The 23,901-nt window shown below is 32.9% G+C and overlaps 1 protein-coding gene and 1 non-coding gene across 2 annotated transcripts in view; both read left to right on the top strand.

Annotated features, from left to right (window-relative positions):
- Positions 1-23,901, top strand: part of MIPOL1 (mirror-image polydactyly 1) — a 292,991-nt gene that overhangs the window by 51,442 nt on the left and 217,648 nt on the right. The window contains exons 2-6 of the mRNA XM_029952677.1: positions 287-424; positions 1,008-1,086; positions 19,696-19,915; positions 21,327-21,462; positions 22,731-22,836. Coding sequence (XP_029808537.1) covers positions 1,068-1,086; positions 19,696-19,915; positions 21,327-21,462; positions 22,731-22,836 — 481 coding nt within the window. The 5' untranslated portion in view covers positions 287-424; positions 1,008-1,067. The remainder of the gene's footprint in view (positions 1-286; positions 425-1,007; positions 1,087-19,695; positions 19,916-21,326; positions 21,463-22,730; positions 22,837-23,901) is intronic.
- LOC115303146 lies at positions 8,690-8,841 on the top strand. Its single transcript, XR_003913853.1, has one exon. It is a non-coding gene; the product is annotated as a small nucleolar RNA SNORA62/SNORA6 family (small nucleolar RNA).

The following is a 23,901-nucleotide window of genomic DNA, read 5'->3' as shown; positions in this document are numbered from 1 at the left end:
TGCTGGCATTCATTAGCTGGGTAAATGATGAGGAAGAGTGACTGTATATTGCAGAGGGATAAAATTATGGTTTTAAATAGTATATTACTAAGCACATTAAGGCCTGTAAGACATGTTTTAAAATACTCCAGAGGTTATTAAAGAGTGTATTTTCTACATGTCTTGCTATATGAATCTCTTATTAAAAGATTTCAATTATTATTAACCTTTTTGGGCAATATGTAGGGAAATGGCTTCATTGACTGGGACATATTTCTTTGATATTAATAACTTCCTATATTTTCAGCTAATCCAAAAGTAAATGAGGAACTTAGAAAAAGATTGCCAACTCCAGATCAACATATTTAGAGAAAATTGGAAAAGGAGAAGCTTACGACAGCTTTATTTGAGGACTTTTTAAAGAACGCAGAATTCTAGCTGTGAGGTAAATCTAATTTTATTCTCCTTAAAAGCATTCCAAAACACAAAAACAAAAAACATGCATAGCTTTTGTCATGTTTACTATAAAAACAAATGCAAGACAGAAATATCAGTTGCACAAGTTAATGATAGTCTATGTTTTATAAAAAATTGAATAGTATTCTTAAGTGACTTTTACAAGTATAAAATGTTTTAAATGAAAATATACATTGTAAATTCAAATCAATACATTTGAAATTTTTGGTATAAAGTTTAGGAAAAATAGAGTAAAAATTGTATTTTTCCTAGATTGCTGGAGTAGAAAAGACTTAGTTAAATAAATTAAATGGTTTCTAGCCAAAGGAGCAAGAATGTCTGGAAGCTTAACCTGCACCATATTTACTAAAATGTAAGTGTGGAAGACAGAACCTTTTTTTTTTGAGAAGAAAGATTTAATTTCACCTGTTGAAATATACAGTTAATAGTCCTATTATAAAGGTTTTAGAAAACCATTTATCCTGTAAATTCTCTGTTAAACAAAGGTAAGGTTTAGGTGTGTTCTGATATATTGTTTTAAGTTTATTTATCTAGAGTTGGCTTTATTTTAGCTTCAAATCTTGGAGCAAAAACCAGAGACATTGCCAGAGCAAACAAGAACAGAAGTACAAATGGAGGACTGGTCAAAAGGTAAGGACTTTTAAGGTATTAATACCAAACCCCAGGTGTTGTGCTAGTTCAAGGCACTGAATGAAGTGTGTTTGCTCTAAGCTATGTGTTAGACAGAGGCAGACAAGCACACATGCACATACACACATACAAAGAAGGAAGTACACACAATGAGACCCACATACTGCAAAAGAGACACAAAGAAAGATGCACAGAAAAAGAGAAACGCACGGAAGAAGAGATACTGAGAGAGAGAAGGAAATGGAGAGAGGAAGAAACACACGTATATACAAAGTGATCGAGAGAGGAGATTGAGGGAATGACTGGGAGAAATGCATACTGAGAGCCACATTCAGAGAAAGAAACACAAACAAAGAGAGACGTAGACACAGGGAGGGAGATACTGAACTCAGAGAGGGAGGCACAGACGTACATGTGGCAGCACATACACAGAGAAAGACATAAGTGTGTAGAAACATACAGGAATAGACATACACACTAGATGCACAGAGCATGATACCAGAGACCAGCAGTGAGAAAGAGACAGACATATAGTGAGAGAGACAGGATAAAAAGAGGCACACTGAAAGAGATAGAGGCATAGACATACCAGACACACAGAAAAAGAGACACAGTGGAAGAGAGATAGAAAATATATACATAGAGAAAGGGAGACATATATGGGGAGAGAGACACATGCACAAAAAGAAACAGACTGAAATACAGACAGATACAACAGACAGGTCCACACCAAAAGATACACTCAGAAAGAGACACCCACAGAAAGATGGGTTCAGAGAGTACCAGAGATAAAGCAACAGAGACATGCAGAGATGTGCAGATGGATACAGAGAAACACATTCCCAGGAACAAAGACATGAAAACAGAATCTTAGACGAGGAGAGAAAAAGATGCATAGGCAAAGGGAGAGAACAGAGATGGAAACATAGTTAAAAAGGCACACAGACTGAGAGATGGCCTGAAACACAGAGAGAGACAGTAGATAGGCAGGCAGACACATAGGTAGGTAGATAAGTAGATAGGCAGGCAGGGCACATCTGTCTATAGAGTGAGATACAGAGAGCCATAAAGAGAGAAGTTTAAAAAATACTAGGTTTTAATGTTAAATATTAACATTTTAACAGTAAAATGTTGTAAATCTGGAATCCCTGGGAAACAAATCATTCTGAACATAGTGCTGCATATTATTGAAGGCTTCAAGTCTTTATGTATATCGTTTTTATTTCCTCTAAATTGTATAGTTAAAAAAATGAGATTATTACCAAAACGTTGCACACATCTCTCCCTTTTTTGATTCCCTTTACCTCAACAGAGTTCTTCTACTATATTATCAACCATACTCTCACTTTTTTCAAAAGGATAAAGGCCATTTTGGGGAATTGTTTATTGTCATTTTAAGTTAATAGCTACACATTCTTTTGAATTATAGGAAAATGTTATGCTTTCTGAGGACACCTTTTTCTGACTTCTCCATTTGTTTTTAATTTCCATACTGTTACAAATTTTCTGGCAGTTTCTCCTACCGTTAGCAGCCTTTCTCTTCTAATTTGTGATTCTAGACTCCTTGTTATGAGTTTAGAATCCAGGTGACTAATTAAATTGTCTATAAAGTATTAGCAAGTAATAGCTGAGTAAGGTAGGTAAGAGGTTTTTAGTTCAAAGTTTATAGTTTTAGTGAATAGGTTTTGTGATGCTTAATTTTGGTCCATTCTCTTTATATTCCAAGTTTGTGAAACGATTGTACTGGTGTGAAGCTGGGAACTAATTTGTTGTAGCTGTTTTTATTCATTTATGCAAATAAACAAGAAACATTCTTCTTTTCAGGAGCTCAAAGAGTTTTACTCAATTTATGTGCAATAAGAAGAAGAAGTAAATAATGATGCCCCTGTTACTTATGTTCCCTATTCAGAGGTCACATTGCTGTGGAAGTCATGTTGTTCAAATTATAGACAAAAGGATCTCTAAAGAGCCAAAGAATTATTTTTAATATATCTAAAGATCTAGAGACTGTGGAGGAAATACTTCTCATAAGTGTAGAATAACCAGGAAAGAAGTTAAGCAAGGGAGCTGCTGAAGCTCTAGGACACTTAAAGAAAGGAAGGGTTAGGGCTAAAGACATAGATGCATAAATAGTTTGCAGAAGGCACAGACTACAATAGACGTGACTGAAACATCATTAAGAAAATTTGCATTTTTACAGGCTTTTTTTTCTACAGAAATAGGAATAAGACATTCCTTTATATAAAAGGCCTGTTAATAAAACATTATTAAGAAAGAAAATTAAATAGGTAAATGTAATATCTTTTGAGTTTTGTGATAAGTGATAATATTTAAACACTAAAATTTCATATGTCATTGCCTTGATATCAAGGTTCACAGGATTTATTATAAAGCACAAAATGCCTCAAAGCTCTGTCTTATACTACTGTTCATAGTCTGCCTGGATAATTAGTTATTTTATATATTACTTTATTTTTTAAAGAAAGCAAGCTAAATAAAAACTTGTATTAACACACACATGCCTTTGTGTCACCTTACAAATTTTATTATAAGGAGTGCTAAAGTGGCTATTCTTTTCCTAGATTTATCATAGAAACATTGCTGAAATATTTGAAGTCAGAGTTGATGAGGTATATGTTATCCGATATGACAACTAACTTTTTTTTGGTTTTGTCATTATTGACAGTTTAGAAAATGTAAAGCGCTGGTTGGTAGGTAGGATGAGTGAAGGTATTTACAAAATGTGTCCAAGTTTCTTTAAGTAGTTATAAGTAGTTACAGAACAACTCTAAATGAATGAAATTTTAAGTGTGAGCGAATAAAAGTGTTGCCAAGTGAGCATTGACAACATCTTTTGGCTTCTTAAGAAGTAAATGATGTGTTGCCCTTTTCTGAAAATTTTCTGGTTTTTAGGGCTTTTCTTTTTTCTGCTTTTTCAGAAAAAAAAAAAGAAATGTCATAATCAAAGGATGTATGTAAGGTCAGCCCCCTCAGAATGAGTTGCTATGTGGCTGGCGATTTAGCCCTTTTTGGCATTTACTTATTATTTACTTATCTATGTAAGAAAAAAGACATGAGGGTTAGAAGTCTCTGGTGAGTAATTTTTTGGAATAGTATGATACATTTCTGGATATTTCTTATTAACTTTGGTGGTTTTTATTAAATTAGCTGAACAATAGTTTTGTTGTTTGTTTGTAGTGCACAATAGTCCATTGAAAATAGTTTATACATTTATGAGCAAACATCTGCCATTAGCATATATACCTATAATAATGTAATTAAAAATGACATCTGGAGGCCAAATTTAGAATATTGTGAAACTTATTTAAATTTAGAACCTTTAGGGGTCAGTGTTCCCTAAGAAAGGTTAAAAAAGGTTACTGTGCCTACCCAAATTAAATATTAAGTCTGTCTATATTTTAAATATTTCTTACCAATTGAAGGTTAGCAATGGTAAGAATCATGCAGTTTGAAGAAGCTTCTAACTAAAACCATTCAATTTTATGAGTTTCTTCAATGTGATTTTTAGGTTTAGTATTTTAGGGCATTATATTTAATATGTATTTTATACAGACAGTAGTTATTTTAACTTACATATTATCTCAATTTAAATATGAGTCATGAGTTTTTAAACTATTTTAAGCTTACAGAGCGAACATGATTCTAAATCATTGTATTCATTTGAAACTTGAGATGAAAAACCACTGTTAGAACTGCTTTGGGCCCCTTGATATTATAGTTTACTGGAAATTAGTAAATATTTAAAAAAATCTTATCTTGCTGAATTCAAGTAAAAAGCAGCTATCCTCTTTATCTTAGAAGTAGACTAGCAAGTATCTTTTATAACCATGATTCTGATGGTTTTTCTACTAACCAAAAATAAATAACTAAAACCTAGCAAAAGGTAACTCGTCCGTGGTTTGTTAGTTTCTTACTGAGTCAGAATACTGTGTATTTTCACTTGGCATTTGGGACCTGTGTGCCACCCATCAGTCTCTTTTATTATTGTTTCATCTGTCTTTCTGTCATTTCACAAAGCATGTATTCTTTTTACCTTTAGTCCATCTGCTGTTCTGTAATTAAATTACATCTAAAACTATTGCATGATTTGCAAGCATTTTATAAGGGAATGTTTCTAGTGGAAACACTAGAAAAACATCTAGCATGTTTCTAAATGTCTGATCATTAACTCTAAAATATGATTGTAAAACTCATATCATTTTCATAAACTTTCTTTTTAAACCAGCAAGGAAGGAAATATTAAGTTGCATAGAAGCATAGAATGGACATTCATTTCTACCAGCAAGATAGCTGGTAGTTAAAAAAAAAAAAAAAAGATTCTCTAGGCATTATTATTAGACACTGCTTGAAACTCAGTCTTTTGAAATCTAGTTACTTAATCATTCCCTGTTAAATTACGGGACTTGAACTGTAATTAATAATTGACTTCTATTAAGTAATGGTATATTTTCCCTAAAAAGTATTGCAGTTTGGTTTTGTTTGTTTCATAATGGAAGGTAAGTTTTGCTGGAGAACAAATGCATTTAATAATTTCAATAAAATATTAAGTTACAAAGAACACAGGTTTGTGGGGTGCGGGGGGCATAGATAGACCTGGGTTTCAAGTTTTTAATCTTTTACTTACTACCTGGACTTGAGCACAAATTTCATAATTTTAAGCCGGAGTTTTCTTATGTATGGAATAGGGAGATAATTCCCTTAGGACTGTTCTGGAGATTAGGGATTGTATATGTAAAAGCCCTACTACAACACCTCAAAAAGGAAATGAGTTTATATAATATGTATTTCCCGTACCAGAGCAATTATTTTCATTAGTGTGGCTTTTACAGATGCTTTAAAAAAAAAAAGAAAGAAAAAAATAGCTAATGTATTTTACAGGGCCTAAATAAATGGTGGTGGTGGTGTCATTGTTACTCTGTCCAGGTAGGTCTATATGTAAAAAAGTTTTAAAACTATAAAGAAACATAAACAACAGTATTTGAAATGGTTATTATTAATTTTATAAAAATACTCTCTTGAAATATACTGTTCACCATACCATTAGAAAATTGATATTTTTCCCAAGTAGCACAGCTCATATTTAGTATGCTTATATTAGTTAGAACACAATATAAAATCAATAATACTCATTTAGAGTAAAATCTAATTTTATTTCTATTGAAATCCCAATTGCAATAAAATTCAGACTAGAGACATCACACAAAGAATATTTCTTTTCCTTTTGGCAAATGTGAATTTAAAAATCCAGTTTTTGGTTTTTCATATGCCATAAAGGGATCCTAGGTCTGATTAAATTTACTCTGTATCTCTATAGGACCTAACTTAACTAAGTAGAATGCTATTCTGGTAGCTTCTCACATAGGACTCTCTAGAATATTTGAGAGAGTGGTTTTAGGCCTACTGGCAGCTGATCAACAAGGATTGATTCATTTATAGAGAAAATGCTAAGGTTACTCTTAATGATTGAGGTTATACTGTTTCATAAAAACATAAATATCTCTCTTATTTATTACGTAGGATTTTGTGTCTTTAGTTTCAAGTTTGATATGAATGATTCTGTTAACTGTTGCTGGCCTCAGTTGAAAAATGGAATGCAAAAAAAAATGTTTACTGGGTTAATTTAAGATTTCTATCTGTTTATAAAGCTTATGACCTATACTTTGAGATTCATTGTTTCTGATATACATAATTTGCATTTGTGAATTTATGCCATAAATTGTATTTTCTTAATTTTTGGCAGTATTTATGTAGACTATTTTGTATAGAAATTTTACTTTCATAACAAAACTGAGAAGAAAGTACATTCTCATTATACCTCCCTACTCCTTAGCCCCCTCCCCCCAAACACACAACCTTTCTCACTATCAACATCCCCCACTGTAGTGGTACATTTGCTACAATTGTTGAACCTATCCATAAGTTCTGAATAAGGAGAAAAGTTTGTGAGATAGTAGGAGTCTTGCCTTATTTCTTTTTTTGTTTTTATTCAAGTGTTTTAAGTCAATTCAGGCTATATTCTTCATGTGGAATTCTCACTACACTTTTGGTCTTTCATTTTATAAAAATGATAATTACATGAAGAATAAGCACAACAAATGGCAAATTTCTTTATTTAATACATTTACTTCTCCCCTATTTCTGTACTATTCGTGTGATCCTTTCTTTGAACAACTTGTGACTTGTTAAAGAAATCCACTTCTTTTTATAAGCAAGCTTTATTGTATTTACTTATGGACATGAAAATATAAACATGATTTTTTGAAATAGAAAAAATATTTGAATTTTTCAAAAGTTTTTTGTTTTAAATTGTTTTAAATTCTCTGTCCTTAAGATTATTTGATAAAACTCCTCATTGATTTCTGGTTATGGCCCTTTCATGCTAGAGCACTTTCTGGAACACATGTTTACAACACAAATCTCAATACAATATCATTAAATCTTTAAGTTTTTTAGAAATTAGGATTTCAGGGGTGCTGGGGTGGCTCAGCAGGTTAAACTTCCGACTTTGGCTCAGGTCATGATCTCACAGTTCATGGGTTTGAGCTCCGCGTTGGGCTCTATCCCGACAGCTCAGAGGTTGGAGCCTGCTTTGGATTTCGTGTCTCCCTCTCTCTCTCTGCCCCTCCCCAGCTCATGCTGTCTCTCTCTGTCTCAAAAATGAATAAATGTTAAAAAGAAATAAAAAGAAATTAAGATTTCAGCTTATCATGCTTAAGATAACCAGTGAGGTCTCCATAGTGGCTACTTTGTCACCTTTCGTATGATTCCTATACAGTCCTGAGTGTGTATTGGCATTTTGTTGATTTTGGAGATCTGAATATTCATTGGTATATAGACTGAAATTATAGCCATTTACACAGCGGTTGAGGTTGACTAGCTTTGTAGAGTAGCACTAATGTTACTACATTTACTCACTACTTTTGGTTATCAGTATATCTGGTAATTTAATAAAACATTGAGGGGGAGGTCACTGTATACTCCCAGCTGGTGTGTGTGTGTGTCCAAACAACCTAACATGTTAGGACATAATTATCTTTAGGGGAGTACTTTCAGATGCAGTTTTTCTTTGTGTTTTTGTTTTTTCTCAGAATATGAAGAAGCAAACACAAGTCAGGCTACAAAATTTTGAAATTTCTTAGTCCAAATAACTGAATTAAAAATATTGACTGACTTTAAAATATTGTAATCTGTAGCTTTGGGGTAAATTCAATAATTCTTTGCCAAATAGCAAAATTGTGCTGATAAGATATAAATTAAAAGTAATTATTTTTAAAAATCATATTTGACTTTCATTTTTAATTTTTGAGTGAGTCTAGTCTTCACATATGGAAACTTTTTAGTACTTTAAAATCAGGATGCTACTAGTGGGTAAAGAATTAAAAGTGACCCATTCATGGTAATAAAATTATACTTGTTGAATAGATACTGAATATATTGCTAATTAAATTTTTTAATTAAAATTAAATTTTCCTTCTTAAAATAACTTCACTGGCTGTACCTAAGGTAATTTGATTTATGCGAAAACATAGTAATGCTTGTTGGTTTTGAGCATTTAGTATAGATATATAATCAAAACTAAGCACATGCACATTGTTAGAGATTAAAGTTGAGGCTGCTGGCTGGCCAGTGAGCTCAAAAGCATAGGTGGGGTGCTATCTATGTGAGGGGCAAGTCTAACACCACAAGGGTCTCTGGCCCAGTGAGTGTAGTTTGAAAGTAATTCTTGCTACAGGTATGAAAATAATAAAAATTTAAAAAGGAAATAAAATTAAGCACAATATACTCTTATTTCTTCAATTAATATGAAAACATTTTTCCCTCTTTTCAATATTTTCAGATTAGTATTGGTCAGATCAGGATAGGCAGAGTTTATTAATTAGTTTTCCTGAAGCAACAACATGTATTAGAGGAAATATGATAGGAAAGACAGATAAATATGTAATCTTTAAGGATTCAGACATTTGGAATATGGAGTATAGAGTATTCTGGATTCTTTCCACAGGTTAATTGTACAGAGTTTATAATTGGAAAGAATTCCTATTTACACACTTGCTTTTAAGAGTTTACAGTTAAAGTAAAAATTTCAGTTTGGCAGATCTGATTGTTTCTTTTAGAAATCTTCAGTGCCCATATATTTAGTCAACTAGTATAGAGTTTAGGGCCAGGACAAGGCTGCATTAGTCCAGGTAAGAAGACGAAAGAAAAAACAAAAATTTTACTTAAAAAGACAATACTTGATCTCCTGAGAATGCAGTAGAGACTTCCTCTGCGTTTTTAACAGGCTGTTTGCTCTCTAAGATGTTCTATATTGGTCTTTTATTACCTTTTTTTTAAAGTTTCTTCCCCTCCCAAAAGTCCTTTGAAATGAACACATTATAAAAAAGAAAAACAAATTTACTTTTCTCAGGCTTTTTTTTGCGGGACGCCTCAGGCATTTAATGCTTTTTTTTTTTAAGTTACAAATGTTAACTCTCATATGGGGCTGATGATACTATAGTATAACTGACCAACAAGGGACTAGTAGAGTAGTCATGGTTGATGAATCAAATGAGGAGTCCCTACCTTTTCTTTTATGCTTTTGTTTTTTTTCCTGGAGAAACAAATGATAAATTTGAATAAAACATACATCATTTGCATAGAAAGTTATGTAATGATGCCATATAGAGTATTAATGATTTCCTAAAACCTTGTATTTAAAGTAACCTGAATTACAATGAGAGATAAACAGAATATTTACCCATCCCTTATGAGCTGCTGCTGATATGTAAATTTATTCTTCTACTTTGCACAAATATACTTTTGAGCTACTGCTTAAACACTTTGAGGTCCTTAGTCAAACAGTTTTAATGATGCCTCCAATATTATGAAAGTGTGACATTTGATGAATGTCTCATATAGTTTTGATATCTGGGCACATGTCAACAAAAAAAATTGAACATTGGTTTGTCATGCAACACCTAGATAATTTATAATTTTACTGTTTATATCCATCTTGACATTTTTTATCTGCCAAAGGCAGGTTTCATTTGGAATCTTAATCTGAGATTTATTTGGTGGATCTGGAAATCATAGCTAGGGTTCCCACAGGAAATGGTCCATCTACCAACAGATTAAATGGCAGTCCTGCAGTTGTTAGGGGAGCTCTGCATTTAACACACATGCATACTCATTCAGTCAGCGCTGTGGAGAAAAATTAAAGTAGTAACCCAGGTTTAGGAACAATGTAGCTAAAAAGTCCCATATTTGCTGAATGACAAAGGGTTATATAGCAGCATTTCATTTTATTATTCGTGCTTGAATTTCTTGTTTGCTCTGTTGAGTCTGCTGACGAATACTAATAAATGCCTGCAACAATCCAGACGAGAGATGCCTGGCAACAAAGCTATGCGGTGGACCTCCCTGATCTTCTCCAGTTCACAACCTGACCTTTTGAAAAATTGGCTGGGCTAAGCTGCAGAATTTGGGTGTAATGGTTATTGTTAACTCCAGCTTTAGGATTTATTAATTTGTGTGATCAAGACTTACCTATACTTCAAAGTTTCAAAAGACCAAACACAATCATCCATCCATTAGAACTAACATTGTGTTTCAGTGATTTCCACTTAGTGTCTGACTGGTGATTCTTCTATTTTGTTTTTCAAATCTAAAAGTGCTCCTAAATAGAATAAAAGGCACATATAAAGGAAATCTGGTTTTTATTCTTTATATTTCTTAATGGAAAAGTTAGCATCCGTAAGTGATTGGTAAAATTGCTGAATTCATGGACAGTTGGTATGTGTTCATATTTAACAAACAAAAAAACAGATAATTATGAAACCTGTTTGATTTGCGATTGTAGAAATTTGAGACTTACCTAGTTCATATTTTAATTACTTTATATAAATTATTTTTATATCGCAAATTGAGAAGGGTTAAAAATGCATAGTAGATAGCCAAAATTTCACATCACTGAAGGAAAAAAGGAATAAAGATCGCTCTTATGTTAGTTAATAAAATTTTAGGATAGCTTTCACAATTATTTCAACCTGGATAATATTTGTAATGGTTTAAATAGAATGATACAAGTTTTACAGTGCTTTAGTTTATATGATATGTTCATAAGTTAATTAGATGGCCTAAGCTTTAGGAGATTACACTATTATACTGTGTTCATGGTCTTCATACAGTGAAGGATATTAAAATTTAGAATCTGAAACATTATGATAGAACTTAGTTCTTACACAGAAATCTGATCTTTTCCCCAGGAGAATGAAGATTGATGTGGTCATGACTATTCAGACTTGATGAAACAAACATTTTTAAAAAATTTGGTGTAATACCACCCTTTAAATAGCTTTTTCATAATAAAAATAGGAAAATTCCAGTAAAATAATTTTCATGGCTACCCACTGGATAATTTAAAATACGGTACACTAAGTCATTAGATTGTCTTAATCAAAGATGAAATAACCTCACTACTTCTTTTTGATATGTTTATTTAAATATATAGCCATGTATAGGAATGTAAAAGATGTAGTTTCTTTTTAATATTGAACCTTCATGCACAAATAAATAAATAATTGGATATTGACAGGTTTCATGATTTTCCAACTTTATAAACCTTTATAAAGTATTATTTCAGTATCTTATAGCTACGTCCTTCCTCTGCCCTTGATGTCTTTGACTTCTCCTCATTATATATAATACACCTTATTAGAACAACATAAGGCTTTGTGTCTGTGCTTTCCAACATGGTAGCCAGGGCTGTGTGTGTCTTTGAGCACTTGAAATATGGGCAATGTGTATGCAGACCAATGAAAATGAAAGTTATGCTTCTTTTTTCTTCTTACTGCTCTTCAAGCCAAAATATATTAAAACCTCCCTGAGAGAGTATACAGTATCCAAGTAACAAGTTTGTAATTTTTTTAACCAGAGGTCCAAAAGTTACTTAATCTCTCATGACTGCTAAATTAGAATCCCTGAAGGGTAAGTACCAGTGATCTACTAGCTGTGGTCTTGATTACATCTAATATTGTGCCAATATAGTGAGTGCTCAAATTATGTTGCAGAAACAGGCTATTTAAATCGCTTATTTTCTTGCTATAAGATTGAATTTAAAGACATATACTATTAGATTTTCTTTCTGTGGGATCTTTCCTTAGTGTTAGGATTTCTAAATTTTGAAGTCCTGTTACTTCTGTAACTTGTAATTTTTATAATCCTATACATGCTTTATTAAACCATTATGTGTTAACTGTAAGTTTTAACCTCATTAAGAATTTTCTCTTTATTGTGTATTTCTCATTGAATGAGGCATTGTAATTACTTTTATATCCATGTCTTTGGATATTGTAATAAATTTTTATTTTCTTTTTATATTTTAATTTAAAAATCTTTTTGCTTTAAAAAATCTTTTGCATTCAGCAAAGCAGAGTTTTGCAGATAATAATAGCTAACATTTAGTGAGTATGTATTCTGTGCTGACACTTTTCCAAGAGGTTATATAATTTAAATAATTTAATCCTCATAACAACCTTCTGAAGTAGGTGCTGTTATTATTTACTTTTATTGATAGGGAAATTGATGAGAGGTTAAGTAATTTGCTAAAGGTCATACAGCCATGGGGTGGAGCCAGAATTCAAACCCTGCAGTTTGTCTTTAGCTCTTGCACTCTGGTTTTGCTTGGAACCTCTAAATACATCAGTGTTCTACTTAGAAGGTCTAAACTTTTATCTTGTATGCACTTATAGTAGGTGAGACCACTATGAAATGGCACAAGTTTCTGATGTCTTTTTCTTTTATATTTGGCAGGGATTTGGGGAGGAAGCCCACATATGCATCTTTGTGGAAAATTAACTCCCCCCCGCATAAAAAAACAATTATTTAGTAAAGGAAATAAATAGTATTTGTACACATATGTAGATAACCTACATTTTAACTTACTTAAGGAATTGGTAGAAGTTATTTGGGGCCAGTTGCTCTGATTATGTTGAAACTAATGTTCACTTAGGAAAATCCTTACCATTGAAAAAAGACACCGTTGGTTTAAAATATGGGACTACTGTAGTAATTACATCAAATGTACAGCCTTATTTAGTACTTAAAAGTGTGTCCTACCATTTTAATGTTCTTAAATAGTGTAGTAATAGATAATATACAAAAGACAGAAGCTATAAACTGAAGTTTTTTCCTTTTTATGTTTATAAAAATCAGATGCTATGATATAAATCATAACTTTTCCCCTCCAAGAAAAAGAGTTTAAAGAAGTGTTGACCAGTTGTGTAAGTAAGCATCAGAAGGCATATTAATAAATTGTCTCCTTTATCGTTCATTTTAGATATAAATGTCCCTAAGTAGCACCTGCATCTGAAGGTGCAGAGGATTCATTTATTTGAATGTACTTACCAATAGTATTTCTATTGCCTTTCTCTTTTCTGCCTCTGAGCTCTCAGGTAGCTGGGATGTTGCTATTCTGAGTAACCCCAGTAGGATCCCTAGAGACAATTCTAGCTCAACCACTCTGAAGAAACAGCTCTGTAAACAGTATTGACCCCCCCAGGGGACCATCAAATCCGTTTACACAGATACCAGTTGTCACAAACTATTTACAAAGCCAGGCAGAACAGAATTTCCCAGCCTTTAAGAATCCCTATTTGATTCTAGCCACCTCCTCACTTCTGTGTAGTAGTTGTGAAATAAGTTATTTTTGGCCATGAGTCATGATTTCTTGAGTAGCATCAATTTAACTGAGTGTATTCTACATTAACTAATGTATAATTGTCTGGACAATTGAACCCATAGGGGATTCTAAGGCTTTCTTTCCTAGGGTAGGAAATGGTATAGTACGATTAATTTTCTAGACTAAGGAATTGAGAATTTAATAGCAATGCTAACGTTAAGTTAGTTAACCATACAGATACCTCCAGAAATAAAGAGAGACTTTGTTAGATCATGAATATGATCCTTTGGAAGCAGTATGAAAGTTACTAGAAAGACACAGGATCTTCAAACCATCTTCAAACGGGCTCTTGCAGGTGGCCTAGGCACATGTATTAAGTTTTAATATCCCCCCCAATTTTTATGAAACTCACCCATTTTGCCCAGATGAATAAACTGTCTCTAGCAATGACAATTTGAGAAATAACTAGTAGTAATCCTCTATAACTGCCATAAGCTTATATGGTAGTAATAGCATAAGGTAGTAATAGCAAAAACTGGGAAATACATTTGGTATGGAATTGAATATGTCAAATAATACAGTGTCCTCACAGAAGAGCAAATAAAGTAACTAAAGGAATTGATACTAGTCATAAAAATTCCCTGTTGTTTAGCTCTTAGTAAAGAAAGTTAGAATTCAGAATGAATTATGAAGAAGAAATTGATAACTTATTGTCTAAGTCCATATGGAGAAATATATTTAAGTAGTAATAATTTTGTTAGTCATAATGATTGAATAGTTAATAATGACATTGATTAAACACTGAAGCAGATTACTAAAAAAGAGAGAGGAATTGAGAGAATAGTTTTAGTTTTAAGCTTTCATTGGCCTAGAGATATTTAGAAGGCAATAGGTTTTTTTCTCTTAAATGTATATCTTATCTTTCCAAATGACTGGTGTGCAAAACAGACCTGTAATTTCCCTTTTTGTTGCTTTGTATTGACATATATTTATATTTCTATATACAATGCTTTTTCAAGTGATAGGACAATCCAGACAGCTCAGGTAAAGCTTTTAGTAGCTTCACACCTTTATCACTTCATAATAGTCTTTCTTAGGGTGCCTGGGTGGCTCAGTTGGTTAACCTTCTGACCTCAGCTTGGATCATGATCTCACGCTTTGTGAGTCAGAGCCCCATATCGGGCTCTCTGTTGTCAGTGCAGAGCCTGCTTCAGATTCACTGTTTCCCTCTCTCTCTGCCCCTCCCCTATTCATGCTCTCTCTTTCCAAAAAAAAAAAGAAAGAAAGAAAGAAAGAAAAAGGAAAACATTTTTTAAAAAGTAATGGTCTTTCTTTTGGGCTTGAGAGCGTAGGAAGAATAATGGAAGGCTGAGTTAGAGTCACTAAATGCTGTCGTCTCTTCTTGGTTGGAGATGGTACTAACTCAGAAATTGAATTTAAGTTGGGGATTGAAAACAGGTGAACCAAACTTGACAAGATGCAGTATGATAGAGCAGTGTCTTAAATTTGACTTGAAAAGTAGAAGTGCATAGTGCCTGCAACTTACTCTCAAATGTTATGGAAAAAATTACATGTGTAGATAGGTACATAGTAGAGAGATACAGAGAGAATGAATAATAACCAACTGTGGTAGAATGTTAACATGTGGAGAATCTGGGTGCCTTGACCCAGTACATAGGAATTTTTTATACTATTTTTGTAGCTTTTTTATAAGACAAATTATTTCAGAGTACAAAGATAAAAATCAATGACTTACCTACAATCAATTCCTGTCAGCTCTTTCATTTGTCTCTGTTTTCTTCAGCATATTCATGTAGTCAGTGAAGTCTTGGCTCTCATTTCTCCTTTCCATTTCTTGCCATTTTTCTGAATGATTTTAGTGTTTTAATAGATAACACTTTCAGTACCCTGATTCCTTGATCTTCCTCTACAAGTACATTCACCATCAGTCTATTTCATTTACCCGTTCCCAGATGAACCACACTTGAAGTCTGTCTTCCATGTTACTCATTGTAGAAATTTTTACTGATGACTGTAATATCGTGTCATTTCAAGAAAGACATACGAGAAATGTCTGTGTCTTTCCTAAAGCTATTCCTTCTCCTCTGTATGCATGCTTGTTCTTCCTGTTATTTTATTCTTAGAGTCTGTCATCCTTTTCATTACATCATCTAGCTTAAACCCTTTGGTAGTTGATTGCTTTGCATATTACCATTTTTGTTGGAACAGGTGCCTTTGTGAAATCTTCTGAGTCTTCTGGTTGAATGTCTAGCATATCTTGTCTTATATCTAGCTAGACATCAGTATGTCTAGCATGTTTTTTTTAATGTTTCATTTATTTTTCATATAGAGACAGAGCATGAGAAGGGGCGGGGCAGAGAGGGAGACAGAATCGGAAACAGTCTCCAGGCTCTGAGCTGTCAGCACAGAGCCCAACACGGGGCTCAAACCCACCAACATGAGATCATGACCTGAGCCGAAGTCTGAGGCCTAACCAACTAAGCCACCCAGGCGCCCCTGTCTAGCATGTTTTATATTTGTCTCTATGGCCCTAGTATAGCCCTTCCTACATTGTATTGTATTCAAATCATTAGATCAGTTTGCCTCCTCACTGTGCTATAGTGTCCTTGAGGGGAGATTCTGTTTCCCACTCACTTTTGTTTTCTGAGTACTTTCATACAACATATCACATTGGAGGTTTCCACTAATTATTTATGAATAAATAGATTAATTAGAAGGGTCAAACTTTCTATACAAAGGTTGAATTCTGACTTAGGGTAATATAGTAGACTAGAAAAGCATTGAGAGAAGATTTAAGCAACAAAAAAGGCAAAAGGAAAATTTTATAAATCAGCCTTGTTGACTCCAAAGTAAAATTAAATTCTCAGTGGCAGAGTATGGATAGTTTGATTTGCAGAGCAAGCTTCAAATGCCTGGTAAACAATTACTGTTAGGAATCTAAAAGCTTCTAGTACAGAGCAAGATTAGAAACATCTTGAATTAATCAGAGCCAAATCACACAGTATAGGGTTCTCTAAAAATATTAAACATTTAGAATTAAAATTCAGAAGTACATTAGGACTTGCTGAGTTTATTTTAATTATACTATACAGGATTATAATTATTGTAATCCAGGAAGGATCTGCATAGAGTCCTTTTATTGGGAAGCTCTGAGTTTGGAGAAGATATTTCACCATTCTCTGGTGAAAAGGTGCTGATTTGCCAGTGTCACAAAACTTGTCATTAAGTAACCTGAACTAAGAAAGAGAGCTGTAAATATAGTAAGCAGAGAGCAAGTATATATACCAGGAATGAGGTAAACACTAGGAGGTTAGAGATTGGAAACTGAGAGGAGAAAGATACTAAATTAAACCCAGAAATACAGAAGTAAAAATATGGGACAGGTTGTACATAGTGTCAAGATAATGGTAATATAGATGATAGAAAACTGTGCAGAGTCAAAACTCAAGATTCTGAAGCTGTTTGGTATAGTGTCGTCATGGGGAGCTGAGGACTTTTTATAGCTGCACGTGCTCCTCTTTTTACCTTTTTGAGAATCTTCGTAGCTCATAGGCTAGAGAGTAGTATAAGCTGTAATAGTAATTTTTCAATCCATCCCTGGGGACAAGTTTGGTTATTCTGATACTTGTTTCAGTAGTTATTTATAATCCTTTTTCATTTTAGTAACAGTTGATTCTTGAACAGTCTGGGGGTTAGGGGTTCCAAACCCCTGCACTCAGAAATTTGTATATAACTTTTGACTCCCCCAAAATATAACTACTTAATAGCCTACTGTTGACCAGAAGTCTTAGCAATAATATAGTCAGTTAACTCATATATTGTATGTTGTATGTATAAATACATAAATAAAACAAGCCAGAGAAAAGAAAATGTTATTAAGCGAATTATAAGAGAAAATACATTTACAGAGGTGCCTGGGTAGCTCAGTTGGTTGAGCATCCAACTTCGGCTCATGTCATAACCTTGCAGTTTGTGAGTTCGACCCCACATTGGGCTCAATGCTGATAGCTCAGAGCCTGGAGCCTGTTTCAGATTCTGTGTCTCCCTCTCACTGTCCCTCTCCTGCTCTCACTCTGTTTCTGTCTCTCAAAAATAAATAAATATTAGAAAATTAAAAAAAATACACTTACAGTACTCTATTATAGTTATAAAAGAAAAAATTCACAGGTAAGTGGACCTGCACAATTCAAACCCATGTGTTCAAGTGTCAACTGTACTTTTAAAATTACCTATTTGTGTTAGAAAGCATGGTTTATTGACACAGTGGTATTCTTTAATGTTCATTTATAAAATTCCTTAATTCAGATTTTGGGGTTCCATTTTACTAACACTTTTTTTCTAGAAAAGTAGCCTGATGAACATCTGAAGCAAACTATGTAAGTGGCTTAAAATGACAAAAACCAACAGGATAATCTTCAGATACCTAGAGTTGTTAAAGTTTAAATATAAACAGTATAATGTTGAATTTTCATAGATATCTTACAGTGTAAAATTATGAATGCATAGTCTCACTATTTGTTTCCTCAAACAAAGTGAAATTCAGAGTAATTTACTAAAACAAGTGGTTTCTGATTTGACTTCAACCACCAAGATAATGTCCCAGACTTAGAATTTATGACTGGCTAGACCTAGTTTCAGCATATTCACAAGCAAAGAATTTCTCCTTTAGGAGTCAATACTTTGTGAGAAGTAGCTTATTTATAAGTGTACTTATTTTATTTTTATTCTAAAACTACTCTCCTCTGCTTTTCTGCTTAAAAAGATTTTAAGTTTGGCAGATTGGAAAAGGCAGCATGAACAAGCAGGTGATACTCACTTGCATTTTAAAGTTCAAGAATTATTGATTCTGGAAATAATAAAATATTTCTTGAACCTCCTCAGGTTATTTCAGCCTGAGGTCAAGTTGTAAACCACTGCCCTAAATGCCCCAGCAGATGTGGAAAAACCACTGTATGTGCTTTCCTGATTACAGTAGGAGTAAGACTAGTAAGTTTAAAGCTATGAGAGCACCTCTTTTCCACAGTATTTGTGCCTTTTGGTCTGATTTACCAGTAAAAGAGTTTGTTTTATGTACTTGCAGGTGTGTCATTTTCTACCAAAAATTTTACGTAATATCACATATACTATTCCTTTGAAATAGCTATTATTTACTAGTTACAGCTTAAGGTAATTTTTATGAGATAGCCAGGCCTTACAAAACAGATTTTCTAATGTATAATGTATATCTGATAAAGTAGAAGTTAAAAATAATTCTTGTTATATTGTATAAATTTTAATATTATGATAATGATTACAAAAATAACAGCTAACATTTGCCAATATGCCAGACACTAGGCCAAGTACTTTGTATGTATTAACTCAATTAATCTTTACAAGAACTCAAGTAAAAGTACCCTTATGTTCTTATTTTACAAACAAGAAACTTAGGCTTTGATGTAACTTGACCAAAGTTATGCACTAGAAAAAGCTGAAATTCTAGCCTAGGCAGTCAGATACCAGAGTTGTATGCACAATGTAACCTCCCTATAGTCATTAACTTATTTCATCCTATTTTTTTGAAATCTAGAAAAGAAATCTAAATCTGTGTTTCTCAGCTTTGATCGGATGCTGGAGTCATTTGGACACTCTGGCAAATTTTGATTTAATTAATACAAGATGTGGTCTGGGCTAAGGATTTCTTGAACCTCCTCAGGTTATTTCAGCCTGAGGTCAAGTTGTAAACCACTGCCCTAAATGCCCCAGCAGATGTGGAAAAACCACTGTATGTGCTTTCCTGATTACAGTAGGAGTAAGACTAGTAAGTTTAAAGCTATGAGAGCACCTCTTTCCACAAAAATATTCATTTGAATGATTTAATAGTAGCTATGGTATTTCATGTATCATTTGTTTTTGTTTTGTTTTAATTACAGAGATAGCCCATAGTTACCTTGAACAAGAGACTACAGGGAGAAGTAAAAGTACAGAGCCAGATGAGCAACCAACTGTGAATTCTAAGGAAAACATGCATCAGAAATCCAGTGAATTGGTTGATGAAGCCACCTATGAGGACACAGAACTGCCAGGGCAGAGATCAAGGAGTTTTCCTTATCCAGGTGATGAGACAGCTGACTGTACTACTGAAAAATCCAAGTGAGTGTTGACAGCCTTAGATTTAGAAAGTAAGATTGAGAGAACTTTTCTCTTTCCCTCCCTACCCCATTCGTCCCTTCCTTCTTTCATTTTGGCTTCAGCTACATTGGACATGTCATTAACATATTAGAATTTGGGCAGTCAACCAGTTTTCTGCTGTTTTCATTACGTTGATAGAATGCATGTATACTGTTAAGTGAAAAAGTATAAGGTGGGTTTAAATGAAAGCCATGAGATTTTATTCCTTCTTGTTAAATATTTTCTGTGACCTTTCATTTTGGATCTGGAAGTAACCGTTGAGTTGACATAAATGGGAAATATTCATCAGAGCCAAAACCTGGCAGCTCTAGGACAAAATAAGTCCAAAGCTTTGTTTTGGTTTTGGTTAGCATGATTTTTTGTTTAAAGGAATTTGAATGCTTTTAGAAGGGTCTTGTACTTTCCCATTTGCCTTCTTTTTTATTTTCTATTCTACAGCTTTCACCATTCACCTTACCTTCTTATCCCATGAAGGGATTTGAATTTGTGACCCCTATGACTTTTACCTCAATGGGATTAAAGTACTTCCATAATTAGTCATATATTTTGAAAATACTGTAGAATTACTTTTGGGGGATAGGGTTAGGGATGAATAAAGAGGTGGTAAGCATTTTATAACCAAGTGGGAAAAAAATAGTAGATATTGGGCTAAAGCTAGAGGATGAAATATCTAATATAATTGCAACAGAAGGTGTACACGTGGTAGGTGGAGCTGTGGGGGCTGTCCCAGACCTCACTGCTTAACTGCTTCTTAGAGACTCGAAGGGTTACCTCTGATTACAAGTTTAATACAATGCCTTCAAAAAATAGTCCATCCCTTTCCCTTCCTTTCTTTATACTACTTGCTGGCAAGTCAATACTGTCCTCAAATAGCATATAAAATGTCAAAAAAAATTATACACCGTTAAATGTTATAAGAATAGGTTTTCAGTTTTATTTTGTTTTGAGTTTAATAACAAAAATATGATATTCTGTCAACCACATTGAAAAAAGTATTACTTATTTTCATTTTCAGAAAAGTGAGGTATGTATCTAGAGTCCTGACCAAAAGTATAAATTGAATTATTCATATCTCCTAAAACTGAATTCTTTACATATACTTAACAGTGAATTTCTATAGAAATGACTAGATGCTTTCCACAGATTTAGCTCTCTTGGTTGATAAATTAACAGCTCTGTGAAATTGATATATTTATTTTTTTCTATCCATAGTATTTTCTTAACAGCATATAACAAGAGAAATTTAAAACTAAGTAACTTTATATATTATTGTTAAAATTAAATTGGTCTTCCTCATTTGAAGTATAAAATTATAGCTCTTGAATGGTAGAAATCATATGTGTAAATAGTTCACCAGTTTTCTTTCTTACAGCGTTATGGAGCATAGAGCTCATGATTCACATTGTGAGTGTATGATCCCTTGTCAAGTTACTTTAGACTTAGATAAAGAGAAGACAATAGCATTTCTTCTAAAAGAATTGGACATTCTCAGAGCAAGCAATAAAAAGGTACAATATAGAAAGTCTGATAATTGTACAGTGTGCTTTTAGCTGTTGATCATCTAAGTTTGCTTTGTTTCATCATGTACTTCTATCCTTTCATGGTAGCTTTATGTTGTTGCCATACCATGCCATCAGAGTGTGATTAAATTGAAATTGCTATAAAAAGTAGTTTCTTTACTTTCCTCCCTTGCTGTCCTGTGATATCACTTATTTTTTCATAAATCTATAGTACCCTGAGGAGATATCTAAAAGAAAAAAATTGATTCAAGTTCTATGATAATAAAAGTTTACTTCAGTATTATAGACAGTGAGAAATATATTGAACGATTTCATGTTACTTAACTTTTTTTTCTTAGTATCTGTGCCTTGTATGTCACGTCAGTAATATATGTGATTAAATTCTGCCAATGTTGTCACATTCCTTGTATTGTTATATACTGCTACAATTTGTCCAGTCCAGTTGGTCATGTCACATTTTTTATCTTTCCTGATTCTAGTCACATTTCTTTGAGCTTTAAGTAATGTTCATTTTCTATGCCTTCTGTTTTTTAACCTGTGCATTCCTTTACATACTTTTCTGATTTTCATATTCTAGTTTTTGATCTGCTCAAGCTGAAGCATGATGTTAGAAATGTTGATCATATCTGATGGAAAACAACAACAAATGACAAACAGTTGAGGGGTTCTGTATGAAACTAGGAGATATGTTCTGTATTTTCATTTAGTAATTATTTATTACATGCCAGTTATAAATCAGGTGCCAGTGCTAATTTAAATGGAATATGATGGGATAGTATTCTCAAAGGAGATTTGTTTCACATATTAAGATTATTATCTTAATTAATTTTGTTTCAAAGTATTAGAATTACTAAGAGAAGCTGTAAAGCTGTTGTCGTTTTTTTATTAGGATATTGCCTTCCAAGTCTTTTGCTTTAAGACAAAAGAGCAGATCAGATTGCTTTTTGCAGTGAGTTATTTTTAATAATCATGTCTTTCCCTCTTTAATTTCATTTGCCTATAAATACACACATACAAGTTAAGTGTATATCAAAATATTTTTATAATTTCTATATCATTATAGGTAATTAATTATTACTTTAAAATATTTTAAAATTTTAACTATTGTGGGATATCTTCCCCCCCTTGGACTTATGTATTTAGGCAGTTACATGTAATGTGTAAGGGTTTAGAAAAAATAACTTACTTTGGGATTAGTTATATTTCTGTAAGAAATTTGTCAAATAACAATCCATGTTTCTTTCAATGTGTTTTAGCTTCAAGAAAAACTGACTAAAGAAGATAAGGAACAGAGAAAACTAAAGCTTATGCTGGAACTCCAGGAGAAAGCAACAGAAGCTCATATTGCTGAGAAGACAGCAGGTATAGTAGATGAGTATTAACAAGTTATTATATGATGTGGCTCAGTGAACTAGCATACTAGCTTATTTGCCAAAGGAGGGAAGTCTCTTTTTTATTTTTTTATTTTTTGGCTGCATAGAAAATAGGTGGCTTTAACATCCTGGTACTGGTATTAGTGAGAGCTTTACCTGTATTCATACTGATTTGGGCATTAAATGCATTGTTAACACCATGTCAATCCAATCACAAAAAGGTTGTTTGTTTTGTTGGAAGGGCCTGAACAAACAAGGGGAAATAATGATTACCAGTGCCTCTACCTTTCAACCAGCAGTTCAAATACCACTTATTGTTTTAGCTCGTTGAGAGGAAATACTTCTCTTTTGTGTGAGGATAGTCATATATTCATTCCCAATGGAAACCTATATTTGATTCAAATATCTGTTTTGTGCAATTAATAAATTTTCATCTGATCATGTGGATGATGATGGAGATAATGTTTTCACTGAAAAGATTAAAATGAAAGGTTGCCAGAGTTTAAGATTATAAATGACTGCCTTAAATATATTTTGGAGTCTAGCTTTATTCACAGGCCTTTGTAAGGAAAAAATTTTTTTAAATATCTGTGATATGTTACCGATAAGTTCGGATGATTCTTAATAGTTCGTGATTCTATTGCTCACACTTTTATGTAAAAGAGAGAAATTTCATAGTAAAATGGAAATTAACCTGCAGAGGCATTTTAGAGATTACTTATTTTAACATTTTTATATCAGTTAGAATGATTTTAAGAAATTATTTTGTGATTAATTTGAAGCTGTGTTAAGCTGGTTGCATATATGAGAGAATTCTGGTTTTGTAGGTCAGAGAGATTCACAGGTAGAGCCTCTCTTTAAAATATTACTGTACAAAATAGAACTGAACATTCCTATGAATATATAACCAAAATTACCATAAATAAATACTGCAACTAAAATAACAGATGGTTGCTTTTCTGTACTGTTAAACTACCATGAATGTTTTTTTCTTTTTTAGTAGAGAAAAATGAGACTAATATATTTTAAGGAAACATAACAGTGTTAAAAATGA

The sequence above is a fragment of the Suricata suricatta genome, chromosome 9 (assembly GCF_006229205.1).
Source record: "Suricata suricatta isolate VVHF042 chromosome 9, meerkat_22Aug2017_6uvM2_HiC, whole genome shotgun sequence".
NCBI lineage: Eukaryota > Metazoa > Chordata > Mammalia > Carnivora > Herpestidae > Suricata > Suricata suricatta.
Note: the sequence above shows the minus strand (reverse complement) of the source record. Positions and strands in the feature narration are given on the sequence as shown.